General features: G+C 35.4%; 1 protein-coding gene across 1 annotated transcript; it reads right to left on the bottom strand.

The window, feature by feature from the left end:
* Positions 1-4,212: 4,212 nt before the first annotated feature.
* LOC107857887 lies at positions 4,213-4,668 on the bottom strand. The gene is made up of 2 exons (XM_047407732.1): positions 4,586-4,668; positions 4,213-4,501 (listed from the first exon to the last, which is right to left on the bottom strand). Exons 1-2 carry the CDS (start codon positions 4,666-4,668, stop codon positions 4,213-4,215), a joined length of 372 nt encoding a protein of 123 aa, XP_047263688.1.
* Positions 4,669-15,739: the final 11,071 nt, after the last annotated feature.

Genomic DNA, 15,739 nt, shown 5'->3' with positions numbered 1-15,739 from the left:
AGTGGTCTGTTAATATAACATCCATATTTAAAATTTTCAAATATGAGAAAATGACTATTAATGTAAATATTATATAAGTCATAATTGAAATTCATTAAAAATAGCCATGTATATGTAATACTTTTATAAAAGTGGCTAATTGTGTTCTTTTTCCATTAGTAGGTAAATTTTAGTTGGATATTTGATAGTTTGTAAAAGTTGGGGCATAAAATCATATTTAAAAAAGTTTTTTCAAAAGTCAAAAGTCAGAAAATTCAAAAAAGACATGGTCAAACACAACTCCAACTCCAATTTCAACTCCAACTTCAACTCCAACTCCGAAATTTTTTAATTTTCATGGCCAAACGACTACATAATATTACTATACCACTCCTAATTAATTATTATAAGTCATCTAAGTATTAAAAATTAATAATATTTAATAAAAAAGATAAATTAGACATAAAATAATAACTTAACTCTTGATGTTTTAAATTAACTTGACGACTTATATGAGACCCATTTAATTTTTTTTCACAAGTATCTTTTATAATAATTTTGTTATGTCACTTCTAGTTAGTTGTTATAAGTAATTTAAGACATGTCTGCTTCGCTGTTTCAATCGTGATTTTATTATATCACCTTAATTAATTTTTATGGTTATCTTAGCATTAAAAAATTAATAATATTTCATAAAAAAAGGTAAAATAGACACAAAATGATATGTCAACATAAAATATTTGATTAACTATCGAAATTATATTAGGGTCACATAAATTATGATGGGACAGAGAAGAGATAAAGTAACATGTATTATTTAAAAATGAGAAGACACGTAAACTAGGACAGAGAGAGTATTTATATCTTATTGAAAAATTATGTTAAAAGCATTATAAATCACATAATTAACAACTTAAAAAACATAAAAGATATAAAATATTCGATTGAATCTCAATGTCACTTAAATTGGAATAGAAGATAAAACATTATAAATCACAATAATTAAAAATTTAAATTATTTTAATGATTGATTATCTAAATTATATTTGTGTCATTTAAATTGACATAAAAAAAATATAGCACGGACCCTTCAATGTCTAGTTTTTATATAAAGACCGATCTATTTTTTTTTTTTTTTTTTTACCTAAAATGGCCATTCGGTCATTGTTATTACCAAAACTGTACGTTTGGTTAAATTGTTTACCACAATCATAGCAGCCGCCTATTCCTTTTATCAACATCACTGGTTCGCCTATTTATAGGCTATTTGGCCATTTATAAATAAAAAAAAAATTATTTTTTTAAAAAAACTTTTCGTTTTTAAAAATTTTTTGTTGCTATTTTTTATTTTTTTTCTTTTTTAATTGTTTCACTTCTTTTGTGAAAAAAATAAATATTAATATTATTTTTTTAATTTATTATAAGATGAAAACACATGATAGTCAAATAAACAAATAAATACCGATATGAATACATTACGTAATTATTTATATAATATCGATACACATTTATATACCATTTATACAATATCGATACTTTGCATAACTTTTATATAATATAGATACATGTTTATATACTATTTCTACAATACCGATAAATGTTTATACACTATTTATACAATGTCGATACACATTTTTGCAACAACAACAGACCCAGTGTATTTCCACAGAGTGGGGTCTGGGGAGTGTAAAATGTACGCAGTCCATATCGCTACCTCCGAGGAAATAGAGAGGCTGTTTCCGATAGACCCCCGACTCAAGATATAGAACAATATACCAAGGTAGCATAACAAAAATCAAAGGTAAGAAATAGTAACACTAGATATCCGAGAAAAGGAAATAAGAGAAAAACGAACAAACAAAATAAGAAATAAGGAAAACGAATACCCATGTAGTAGTAACACACACTCACCGACCTAAGACACCTACCACACCCAATTCTCCTAACACCTTACCATAACCGACCTACTCACACTAGCATTCTACCCTAATCCGTGACCTCCACACCTTCCTGTCTAGGGTTATGTCCTCAGTAAGCTGAAACAACTCCATGTCATGCCTAATCACCTCTCTCCAGTATTTCTTTGCCCTACCTCTACTTCTCCTGAAGTCATCCAAAGCTAACCTTTCGTACCTCCGAACTGGGGCATCCGTGCCCCTCCTCATCACATGCCCAAACCATCCCAACCTTCCTTCTCGCATCTTATCCTCCACCAAAGCCACTCCTACCTTTTCCCGAATAGTCTCATTCCGAACTTTATCCTCTCTAGTCAGGCCACACATACAATGCAACATTCTTATTTCCGTCACCTTCAATCTTTGAATATGTGAGTTCTTGATTGGCCAACACTTTGCTCCATACAACATGGCCGGCCGGACTGCCATTCTGTAGAATTTTCCTTTAAGCTTAAGGGGCACCTTCTTATCACACAACATTTCTGAGGCGAGCCTCCATTTCATCCAACCTGCTCCAATGCGTTTAGAGACATCCTCATCAATCTCGCCATTTCCCTGAATCACAGATACAAGATACTTAAAACTATCTTTCTTAGAAACATCTTGGGAATCCAACCTCACCACCACACCGTCCTCCATACTCGAGTCACTAAACTTGCATTCCAAATATTCTGTCTTGGACCTACTCAACCTGAACCTCTTAGATTCAAGGGTTTGCCTCCACACCTCCAATTTCTCATTCACACCCTTCCACGTCTCGTCAATCAGCACTACATCATCTGCAAATAACTACACCATGATACTTCACCTTGAATCCTCCACGCCAACACGTCCAATACCAACGCAAAAAGAAATGGGCTAAGAGTCGACCCTTGATGCAAACCAGTCTCAACTGGAAAATGCCTTGAGTATCCTCCCACCGTCCGCACCCGAGTCTTACCTCCCTCGTATATGTCCTTAATAGCTCTGATATATTCCACCGGAACTCCTCTTGCCTCTAAGTAACTCCAAAGCACCTCTCTAGGTGCTCTGTCATATGCCTTCTCCAGATCGATGAACACCATGTGCAAATCCCTCTTCCTCTCCTGATACTGCTCCACCAATCTTCTCACTAGGTGGATTGCCTCTATCTTGAGCGAACAGGCATAAAACCAAACTAATTCTCCGAAATTGACACGACCTTTCTCAATCTCCGTTCAAGCATCCTCTCCCAAATCTTCATAATGTGACTCAATAGCTTAATACCCCTATAATTGTTGGAACTTTGAACGTCACCCTTGTTTTTGTATAACGGAATCATCGTACTCCATCTCGAAGCCTTAGGCATCCCCGCAGTCTTAAAAATAATGTTGAATAAATCCGTCAACCATCTCAAGCCTGCCCCACCAGCATACTTCCAAAAATCCACTGGAGTCTCGTCAGGCCCTGTCGCCCTACCTCTTCATATCCTATGAATAGCCTCTCTAAACTCCTCCACCCTGAAACCTCTATAATAACAGAAAACTCAGCTCTCCTCTGAGCGCTCCAACTCCCCTAACACGATGCCTCTATCCCTTTCCTCATTTAAAAGTCTATGAAAGTACTCCTGCTATCTCTTCTTAATATGAACATCCTCCACCAAAACTCTACCGTCTTCCCCCTTAATGCACTTTACTAGATCGAGGTCACGACTCTTCCTCTACCTAGCCTTAGCAAGACTATACAACCTTTTTTCCCCTTTCTCCTATAACCCCGCATACAAGCTCTCAAACACTGCTGTCTTAGCAGTCGTAACTGCTAACTTAGCCTCTTTCCTAGCAACTTTGTAGACCTCCCTATTTACTCGCTTCTCCTCTTCCTCATTACTTTCAATCAACTTAACATACACCCTCTTCTTAAACTCCACTTTCTTCTTAACTTCATTATTCCACCAGCAATCACCCTTATGCCGACCTGCTCGACCCCTTGAATCCCCCAACACCTCTTTACCCACCTCCCTGATGCAGCTGGCCACCTTGTCCCACATAACATCCACGTCCCCTCTACACTCCCACACCCTCATTTCTGCTACATTTTTCCCTATCTCTAGTACACTAACTGGCGTTAAGCCACCCCACTTAATTTTGGGTCGACCCTCTCCTACCCTATTCTTCTTGCTCTTCTTGATAAACAAGTCCATAACCAGAAGCCTGTGCTGAGTCAAAAGATGCTCACTCGGGATGACTTTACAATCCTTACAAAGAACCCTATCCCCCTTCCGAAGCAGCAGAAAGTCAATCTGAGTCTTGGCTGATGCGCTTCAAAAGGTAATCAGGTGCTCCTCCTTTTTCGAGAAGCTCGAATTCACAACCACCAACCCAAACGCCATCGCAAAATTCAACAGAGCAACTCCCTCACCATTTTTGCCACTGAAACCAAACCCTTTATGCACATCCTCATAACCTCCCGGGGCAACATCAATGTGCTCATTGAAGTCCCCTGCTATGATAATCTTTTCTGAGCTAGGCACGCTTCTTACTACCTCTTCCAAAGCCTCCCAAAAACTCACTTTCACCTCCTCATCTAAGCCCACATATGGCACATAAGCACTACACACATGCAACGAAAACCCCCCAATGACCAATTTAATTATTATCAACCTATCACTGACCCTCTTAACCTCCACCACCTGCCTTCTTAGCTCCTCATCCACTAAGATGCTCACTCCATTACGCCGCCTCTCATTGCCAGAGTACCACAACTCGTACCTATCCATATCTCTATCCTTAAAGCCTACCCACTTAGTCTCCTAAACACACACAATATTAATCCTCCTCTTCTTAAAGATCTTTACCAACTCTACGGACTTACCCTGAAGGGTCCCTATGTTCCAAGACCCTACCCTCAACCTATCTCCTCTCACCTCTTGCCTATCTTTTTTACCCCTTCCCAAACCAGCCCGACCACCTAGTCTAGACCCCACACCCACCCCTGCCCTCCTCTTTACCTCCCTCCTAAAACTGCCCTTACCCCAAACCCTCTCGAACATGACCCTACTTCATCATCAACCCCCACAGCCATTACTCAATGATCGTAACAAAGCCCCAAATAGACCAGTGGACTGACTGACAAACAAAAAAAGAAAGCAACAGTACCAAAATAGAGAACAACATATATGCACAAGAAAATGATATCCGGCCTAATTAGCTAGAACTGCACAACAACGATAGTCACAAGAAGCTGATAATGGAAAAATAAAAAATAATAGGGAAAAATAATTAAAAATAAAACAATACAATACAAAGAAACTAAACTATACGATGAAACTAAACTGTAAAACGTAAGTAAAGAAAAAGGTTCAGATATCACCGGGCACTGTGTTTGCTGGTTACAACAAAGTTGTTGTCGAAAACTGAGTTGCCCGAATAGAGCTGCTGGAAATAGTTCATCAGGTATCGCTGAAAATATCGTCGGAGTATCCTGTTGTTGCTGAAAATCTGTTTATCAATCATCGTCTGATCCACTATTTTAAACGGATCTGATCACTGCTTCACCTTACGCCGTCGCCGGAGTCCAGCCGATAGAAAAGCTAGATCCTCCGGCGATATTAGTAGCGATGTGAAAAAGGAAATTTGAGGTAGAGAGGGAGTCGTGAAGAGAGAAAACTTAGGGTAGAGAAAGGGAGAGAGAATTGACCCTTACCTGTGCCAGCACGTCAGCTCCGTCGGAGTCGCTGGTCGGTCAACAGTGATCGTTTGTAAGAAGAACGTTAGAAAGTTAGTGACGTGAGAGAATGTTATTTTTGAAACTTCAGCTAATAATCTCAGTTTTTCTATTGATCTTCCTTTCACAATACACATTTTTGCACTATTTATATAATATTGAGACATTAAATATATACTATATAATTATTTATACAATATTGATATATTACGTAAACACTACATAGTTATTTGCACATCATGTATGCATGTTTGTACATCATTTATACAACATTGATACATGAAAAAGGGTTGCACGAAAAAAATGTTATTAAAAAAAATGAAAAAAAGTCCTTTTAATATAGTAAAACGCAGACAAAAAGAATAACAAAAAAGTCTTTTTTTAAAAAAAATTATTGCTGAAAAAAGGAAAAACAAAAAAACAAAATGTACTAATGGCTTTTTTGTTGTAAACAAAAACTTGCCTATTTTTATTATAAACTTTTTATTTTTTGGAATATAATTGAATTTTTTCCTAAATTAATGCAATGGCATGTGGCACGACTTGGGTAGGCAGCTTGAATGCCTGACACATCAGTGAGAGTTATGATTATAAGAATTTTCTTCTAGGTTAACAACAATAAATGTGTCTTCTTGTAAGCAGCGGCGGAGTTAGATTTTTTGTTAAGGGTATTCATACTTTTAGAACCAAGAGGTGAAAAAAGAAAGAAAAGCAGTGTATGAATTATTGTACAACAACCTATCCAAAGTAATCTCATAAATGGAGTTTGGGAAGACTAATTTGTATACATATAAATTAAACTTAAAGTACATGAAAAATTGTACTGACCTTAGTGTCCCAATTTGAAGAAAAATTTGAGGAGGAAGTGAGAGACTCGCTAAGTGAAGTTGATCAAGAGAAATCACAACTTCAACTTAAAATTCTTCTCTATTCAATAGTTGAAATCTCAAATATCATCATTTTTTCTGTTTATATCAAATCAACAACTACCCAAAAAAATCTTGAAAGAAAAATAACAAAATAAAAGGGAATAAACTAAGAAGATGAAATAAGATAAATATGTCAACTAGTAACTTCATAGAGACATAGCAAAATATATTTGACACATAGTGTAAGAAAGTGATTTCCAGTTTAAGCTAGAATCACAAATACATTTGACAAGGCTTCAGCTCTTGAAATATCTTTATAATAGACTCACTAGATACATCTTTAAATACTTTTTTTTTTACATAAGACACTATGCAATCATCTAAAAATTCATCGTGTATTCATCCGCAAGTCATTCTTGATGTACTTCATTATCGAAAAAGCTCTTTCAACTAATGCAGTGGCAACGAATAAAATCAAATCAAACTTCACTAAAAGAAATACAAGAGAATAGTTTAAATGCTTCTTTGTCTTAGCTAACTTTTTAGAAAGTTTCACAAGTCCACTCGAATTAGAGAATATTTAATCAATATCACGAAAATTAATAATGTAATTGAAAAGTTGATTCTCAAGAGCTCTCATCTTGTGTTAGACCCAAAAATTTTATAATTTTATTTTATACCTTCTTCGTGTTTAGCAGTGATTTTTGAGTTGAGTTATGATAAGGGATGATAATGGAACCATTAGGAAGTGTTTCAAAAGTTTTGAAATGTGTTTGGGGTCATTTTGGGATTTCAAATCAGTGAGGATTCGCGATAAGAGTGTGCCACGCTTTGGGAGTGCCACACTCTTGGAGTGGCATGATAAGGGCGTGCAATGCCAAGAGCACAAAAGCGTTAGTTTCATTTTTTTAGTTTGGGATCGAGGACTTTTTGGTGTTTCACCCATTAAACGACTTTCCAATCACATAAAACATAATTTTCACACTCATAACTCCAATTATCCAATCCTTCTTCCCCTAAAAATCCTTAAAAATACAAAAGAAGAGTTTTCACTAAATTCAAGCTTGCAAGGTCCCAATTTGAGATTTTCTCAAGAAATTCACTAAGTCCAGGTATGTGGGGTTTGAAAAAGGATAACCTTTCATCCTTGTGCCTAAAAATTAGAGTTTCTATCATGAATTTGAGATTTTTATAACTAGGGTTCATACCCATTTTCTTATGCTTGAATTTAAGATGTTTCTCATGTATTGTACATTATTTTACATATATTTTCATGCTTGTTTAAGTTTTATCTACTAAAATGATCTCGAGCATTGAGTTTTGACAATTTGATATAAAATTTTCACGAGTTGATAAAAGATTACAATTTAAGCATTCAGTATTCAGTTTGAGTTATGACATTTTGATATAAAATTTTCATGAGTTGATAAAATATTTCAATTTGAGCATTGAGTATTCAGTTTAAAAGAAGTTCAAGTTTACTAGCTTGAGTTTCAAAAGAAATGCATTATAATCACAGTTTTAGTTTTGATATGAGATTTCAGATAAGGTATGAAGTTCACATAAGAAATTAAGATTTTGAGATAGAAACAGAAGCATATTGTATTTTCAGACTTAATAGCTCATATGCTTATTTTTGAGGTAAACTTCATAGATAGAGTACGAGCAATAGTATGAGTTTTGGGAGTAGTATCTAGCACTAAGAGGGGAATGTAGGTTTAGTGCATCCTATTTTTCAGAAACTACGTGCCACTGTAGGTTATTTTAGCTGGTTCAAATGAGCATACCACTTGTCTTAACAGGCATGCCATTTATGTTATTTAGTTTGTCCAATTGAATATGTTTAGGTGATTACCATAGTTATCCTTTATACCCCGGCAAAGTATATTGGGCCCTTTGGATGAGGGTTTTAGTTATCAGATTCTATGTTGCTCTCATGGTTTATGTCGGATATGAGAATTTTCCACAGAAAAAAGTATTTAGAAACTAAGTGTAATGACTCAGAATTGTTGTTCAGATATTGTTTTATGAGTTATTCTTTATGTGATTTCATCTTTCAGTCTTACTTATGATCAAGGTGAGTCCTTTTACCTTAGCATGCCTGATTTGAAAGTATGTTCAATTTTATTTTTACTTATTGTATTCATCCCCACTTACTCGGTACATTCCAGAAGTACTGACCATATATACATTTTTGTGGATACATTATTTCATAATGTAGGTATCAGTTGTAGCCTATAGCATTATGGTCAGACAGTTCAGAGCTTCTTATCAGCAGGTGATGAGTTCTCTTTATTCGAGGACTTCAGTTAGTTTGTACATTCAATATATTATTTCTATTCATTTGTATTAATTAGAAATAGTTGAGGGTCACGTCTTGGCTATCTATAGGAAGTATTAGTAGAGGCTTCATAGACAGTCCTTCAGAGTTGATGTATTCAACTTCAATTTCATTTTTCTATTATATAACCAGTGTTGTAATTTTTTTTAACAGTGTCATATAGAAAAAGTTTAGCTAAAGACATCTCTTTCTCTTATTATTTTTAGTTTTATGTATTTTATTCAGTTGCTCACGAATTATGTCAGTATCATGGGTTAAGTTGGGATCACTTGTGGTTCTAAGCACCGTGTGACGTCTAGAGTATAGTCTCAAAGCGTTACATCTTGAACTCATCAAAGTCATCAGGATATAGTTCAACCATTCTTACTATCTTTTTTATGTCAAAACTAGAAAATGAATCGATTGAATTTAAGCAAGCAACTCCATTAAGCAAAGAACTTGTTACCTCACTGAAACAATCATTAAGTTCTTGAAGCTGTCAATCAATTATTTTATAAAGGACATCCATATGATAATGGTGCAAAGTAGTATAATCAACTAATTTACACCGTGATCTCCCTGAATTAATATATGACTCATCATAATTGGATATTGAAATGTTATGCTTGACACAAAATGCAACCACCTTTTCTTTAGGTGAATTTCATTCAATGTTTTTCTTAAGAAAGGACCCCATTCATTATCTCTTAAAGCTTGCAACCTTCTCTTTGCTAACTTTACAAGAATCATGGCATTTCCAATATCCTACTCTTTTTTCTCTAATGAAATATTAAGATCATTTGTAATTCCTAATCAGTCATCAAATGTAATAAGAAAACAATATCAAAATGTTTGACAAATTTTGAGAGATTTTGATGCACTAGCTTTTTCATCTACAGTACTTACATTTCCAACAAAACTATAAAGTAAATCAATAATAGAGGCAAAGTTACTAATAAAATTTTCAAACGATTTATAATGAGATTCCCAATGAGTATCACCGGCTCTAATAAGATCAAGTTCTTGATTTAGGCCGCTACTGATTTCTAGTTCACCCATATCTAATGCCTCTCTGATTTTTTCTTTTTGAGACTCTCTACATTTATCCACATGTTTAAAAGAAGCTCCTAACACATTCAAAAAGTTTGAAATCAATATTACAAATTCTCTCACTTGAATACACTTTTTAAAATCCACAATAAGAGTCAATTGAAGTTGATGAGCAAAACAATAAACAAAATGAGACGATATACTTTCTTGTTTAATCAACGTTTTAAGCCCACTTAGCATACCTTACATTTTACTTGCTAATAAAGGATAAAATCAGCTCCTATTTACATTTTAAATTTAGTAGTTCTTTCCCTTTAGGATTCTATTGAATTTACGTTATATGTAGATAAGTATTATCCTTTTCTTATTTTATCTTTTTGTTGTATAAAATCTATATATACTTAGTCTACAATCAGTGTAAAACATTGTTCCTTTTATTCAAGTAATAGTATTATAATTCATATGGTATCCTGAGCCAATTAACTCTTATGAGTATAATTTTTTCAATAAGCCGTCCCACTCTTCCCATCGAAATGGCGACAAACGTCACTGTAAGTAATTAGAAAGTTAAGAATCCTAAATTTGTTTCATGGTATTGCCAAAATCAGTTTATTAAAAATGACATTTTCATCTCAGTAGATCCTATACTTACGATAACGCTCAACTTACACATCAATTTAGTGCAAGGTGGTCATTGTCAATATATTTACCCAACAAGAGTCAGGGTCGAATTCACGAGGAACAATGTGATTGGAGATTGAGTAAATTTGAAATAGAAGTGCTTTCTAAAATTCAAACCTATGGTACAAGATGGTTTGAGGGGTTTTCAATCGTGTCAAATGCGAATACAAATCTTGGACTTCTAAGAGACTAATTTGAGACTAAGAACAATTAGAGTGTAATCAATTAGAACGAGTCTTGGGATTATACTTTCCTAGGGGCAAGATGTGCATGAGAGCATGATAATTCAATGAAAATTCTAATAATTGATGATATGGTAGGCTAGGTCAAATGTCCTTGAAGCTAGGTCTTCAACAAAACCACAAGGATTTCACCCATTGGTTCTTTCGAGCACCTAACAAGTGTGTCAATCAAAACCACCTAATACCTCAATCAAGGCATCCTTATTTCTAGGATGATACCCATGGTATAGTTGATTTCACAACCACCCTTGTTTCTAAATAGTGATAGATTAGCAAACTATACACATCTTCTATCATTGCTTTGGTCTCTATATCCCTATTTTAAGGATAATATGGATTCCTAAGGTTCACCTAAAACCCTTCTTTCGAAGATGGCCTTGAGCTTTCTAGAGTTTGGAGCTTTCACCTATCAAACCCTTTTGGGTATTTGGGGCTTTACCGATCAAATCCCAAGAAATAATAGAACCTATCATTAACAAACTTAAATCTACACAAAAATATCACAATCCACACACTATTGTACCCTAATCAAGAATAATCCCAAGAGGTAGATCTACCAACTCATAATGATAATAAACACAAATAAACCAAGATGTCTATTAAAGTTATTCATACGAAAAATAAAGAGAGGGCAAACCACACTTTAGACTCAAATGAATCTTTAATAGATAAAGTCAAATCTATACTTGGAAGTTACTCTAATGTTATTTTAGCTCAAATTAGTACAAATTTGAGCTCCAAGCTCTTAGAAATTACAAAAAACCTTGACTAAAGATGGGAGGTAAGGTTATGGAAAAATTGATTGGATTAGGGTTTGAGTCTTCTTTTGTAGGGTAAATTTGGGACAGCTTCATGCATTTACTATTTTTTGCCCTTGGGCTAAGATCCCGCTAGGCCGCAATCGCAGGCAATTCCACGCGATTGCAGTACTTTGACCTTCTTGACTCACTGCGATCGAGATAACTAGGCCATGTTCTGCTCCAGGTCTTCAACAACACTTCTTTTCTTCCTTTTGTTTCTTTTTGTAGGTTCAATCCATATCTTTTCATCTAATCACCTTTGTACCTTCAAAATGTGGATATTAGTGTATTCAATAACAATTATGTGCCACTTATTCATTCAAAACAATGTAAGGTGCATAAATGATGAGTGCGAATGAGTGGTAAAATCACCACTCATCAACACCCCCAACCTAAAGCTTTTGCTTGTCCTCAAGCAATACTACCTCTTACCATGAGACACAGTAATCTATGCCTAAACTTTATGCCTTAAATATCACAATGACTTCAACCTTAGTCGCCACCTCAAGTAGCTCATTACACATGGGGTATGCTATTTTCCACTACACCCCTCATCATAAGATGTAATATCCAAGAATGCACAAAGACTTTAAAGAGCAACCAAACAACAAAAACTAACACTCTAGAAGTGAATCCCTTTTAACCACAACTAAGATATACTCCACTGGACTCATTGCTTGGTAGGTGACAAAATCACCCACCTCGACTTGTTCATATGCCAACCTCACAAGAAAGAGAATTCCACACACCAAAATACCAAATATGGAATAAGGAATTTTAAGTGCAAAAAATCTCTTTCTTTTAAAAGAAATCTCTATGCAATAAGTGTCATACCATAGGGTTGCCCCTATTTTTAATCGCCAATATAAAGAAAGTACATGGTCGGAGATCTCCAAGGACTTTCTAAGCTTGTAATGTAGGTTTGGTTTAGGGTAGGAAATCATTTGGGAACAACATGGCTACACCATTCCTTGAACATCTACATCACACTTTTCAATCCTCTTTTTTGACTATGGGCCACTCCTCTTTGTTTTCTCTCATTTCATATGCCAACTTTTTTGCTTCCATTGTTCACCCATTTTCTTCTATTTTTTTTCTTGTAATTCTTTCCTTTGTTGAACCCTTTTTTTATAGTCTTTTGTTTTCAACAGTTAAGAACTTAGGAATTTCACTAACAACTTTGTGGCCCCATATTTACGTCTATCAATTTTTCTACCCCCAACTTAGGCTTTTAGCCTTAAGTTGCATTTTCAAGTTCAAAGAGGATAAGGTTCAGAAGAGGGATAAAACAAAATGGCTCACAGCTCGTAATGTGTTTTCAAAAGAAAGGTCCAAAGGCTCAAAATGGGTAACTAGTGATTTCATTTATGCATGGGCAGGCTTTTCAGGTTAGAGTGGGTTTACACAATCACAAGGATGGCCTAAGATCATTTCTTAAGCCAACTACAATCAAAATTAGATTTCAAAGACTAACAGAGCAATTTCTAGATAACACAAGTATAGAAGAGATGAATACTAATATTTCACCACACATGGCATGGAAAATAGACAAGGTAGCTAAATTACCCCTCCCGTGAGAGACAAAATTGGAGTATCTATCATTATTTATAAGTTAAAAACTTATGGAGTCACAAAAAGCGAAAATTTTTTGTTACGAAATTGCTCACGTTCATGCCCTTGATTTTTGAAAAGTTTGCTAAATTATGGTCACAACCAAAGCCTTAGTCTCACATTTTGGATCAAAATGGTCAAACCACCCATAAGGCTACTCAGACTTTGCCAGTGGTGTATAACGTGATCCCAAATCAACAATGCCATGGGTACACTGAATTCCGTTGAATCCATGATACTTATGCTATGACTACTCAGAATTCCCCTGTATCTATGTCTCAAAACTCAAACATGACGCTTTCCCTTTAAGAATGTAGTCACTCAATCTATCATAGGGAAAGGGTCATCCACCACCATTATTAAAAATTAACAGAAAACTAGGAAATGAAAATAATTAGTTCACAAAATTCCTATGCTTTGCGTGAACTAAGTTCAAGTATTGAAAGCCAATGAATACACACAAGGGTAGGGCCGCAACACTCCCTAACTGAAGGACTTGTAGTGGCCTCACTACACAATGTAAAAGAAAAAAGAGGGTGAAAGGGCTCCCTGAAACCGCATTGATAAACATATTAAAATATGGAAAGAGAGGCACGATCGAGGCCTAGTTATGCGAACGCAATGCTGCGATCGCGGTGAGAGGTCCAAGATTATGGTACCTGAGGCCGGCTGCTCCTCTATTTTGCCCTATTTTTCTGCATGACTGCTATACTTTGCAAGCTTGGTTTTCCCCTAGTGTTGGTTTGTAACCTGTCCAAAGCACCCACAAAATATGAAAATTTCGTGAATTATTCCTAATATATAAAAATGCAAATATGAAAATGATGGGTTACCTCCCATCAAGCGCTTGATTTAACGTCGCAGCTCGACACTTATTTAATCCTCATTTTTGTCTCCACTTAGAGGATTTGAACTTTTTGCCCAACTTTTGATCATTCCATCTTTGAGGCTCTTTGGGCAAAAGAAGAGGCATGACAACACGTGTTCTATCACGCCACTTTGAGGACTTAAACCTTTTACCTAATTTGACATCAAACTTTTATTTTGGTTCCCTGGGTAAAAGTGAGCATATCAATAGGCCATACCTCATTCTTTGGAAGTTGATCATCTTGGCTATTGATGGGGGAGTTTCTATATGCTCCCTTGGAGTGTTAAACTCCAAAATATAAAAGTAGGACTCCGTCATTACACAATCATTCATATGTTCAAAGGGATGGATCCTCATTACATCCTCTAAGCTTAATGTTGAAAAGTGGGTTGAATGAGGTCCAACACCTAATTTCAGTTTAACCTCCTCTGAAGCATCTTTACCCCGAAATGAACTAGAGTCATTGTAAGAAATTTGCCTTGATCATTCTTTTGACTCTAGTATCATTTCTTTTATTTTGGCCTCTTCATTCTCATATGAGTTGGTTGATTTGGAAGCCACCGAGGAGTCTTCACTACCAAGATCATCATCGTAGCTTGGTTTCTCTTTTTAATGAACCTTATCTTGGGAAATAAGCAATGTTGTGATTGTTTAAAGCTTTTGTTCTTCACCCATTTTCTCCATCTTGACACTTTTCCATGCCAATGCATCATGATGCATCTACTCTACATTCTCCACCATTGCATCCACTCGATTTAAAATGGCCTGAAGCAATTCTCTAAAATCCATTAGTCCGGTATGTTGCTTCTTCTCCTCTTTATTATAAGACCTATCAAACTCAGAAGAAGAACTAGTAACTTGGTTAGAACAATAGGAGGAGGGGGCATTTGGGTAATCATCCCTATGTCCATCTAGACATCCACATAAAGTGCAAAAATACTCTCCATAAGGTTGAGATGGTGATTCCATCTCTCTCCGGGGAGCATAGTTACAATCTTTCATGTAATGTGGTCCATCATAATATAGACATAGGTTGTCAATATATGCACTCCAACCACCAAATTCATATGTGTCAGAAGGTGCCATAGCAAAATGTCAAATAAAATAAAAAGCGACCTATGAAAGAAAATCACAATCACTTACATACAAGTTTGAATTAAAACAAATAATTAAAATTCCAAACTAACTTAATATGCCAAATTGTTCCCTGGCAACGACGCCATTTTTGATAACACCCAACTTACATGTCAATTTAGTGCAAGGCAGTCGATGTCAATATATTTACCTAACAAGAGTCGGGGTCGAATCCACGAGGAACAATGTGATTGACGATTGAGTAAATTCAAAATAGAAGTGCTTGCTAAAATTCAAACCTATCTTACAAGATGGTTTGAGGGTTTTCAATCGTGTCAAATGCGAATGCAAATCTTGGGCTTCTAGGAGACTAATTTGAGACTAAGAACAATTAGAGTGCAATCAATTAGAACGGATCTTGGGATTATACTGTCCTATGTGCAAGATGTGCATGGGAACATCATAATTTGATGTAACTTCTAATAATTGATGATATAGTAGGCTAGGTCTAATGTCCTTGAAGCTAGTTTTTCAACAAAACCACAAGGATTTCACCTATTGTCTTGTTTGAGCACCTAACAAGTGTGTCAATCAAACCCTCCCAATACC

The sequence above is a fragment of the Capsicum annuum genome, chromosome 2 (assembly GCF_002878395.1).
Source record: "Capsicum annuum cultivar UCD-10X-F1 chromosome 2, UCD10Xv1.1, whole genome shotgun sequence".
NCBI classification, from domain to species: domain Eukaryota; kingdom Viridiplantae; phylum Streptophyta; class Magnoliopsida; order Solanales; family Solanaceae; genus Capsicum; species Capsicum annuum.
The sequence above is the reverse complement of the archived record's forward strand: the minus strand, read 5'-3'. Positions and strand labels throughout refer to the sequence as shown.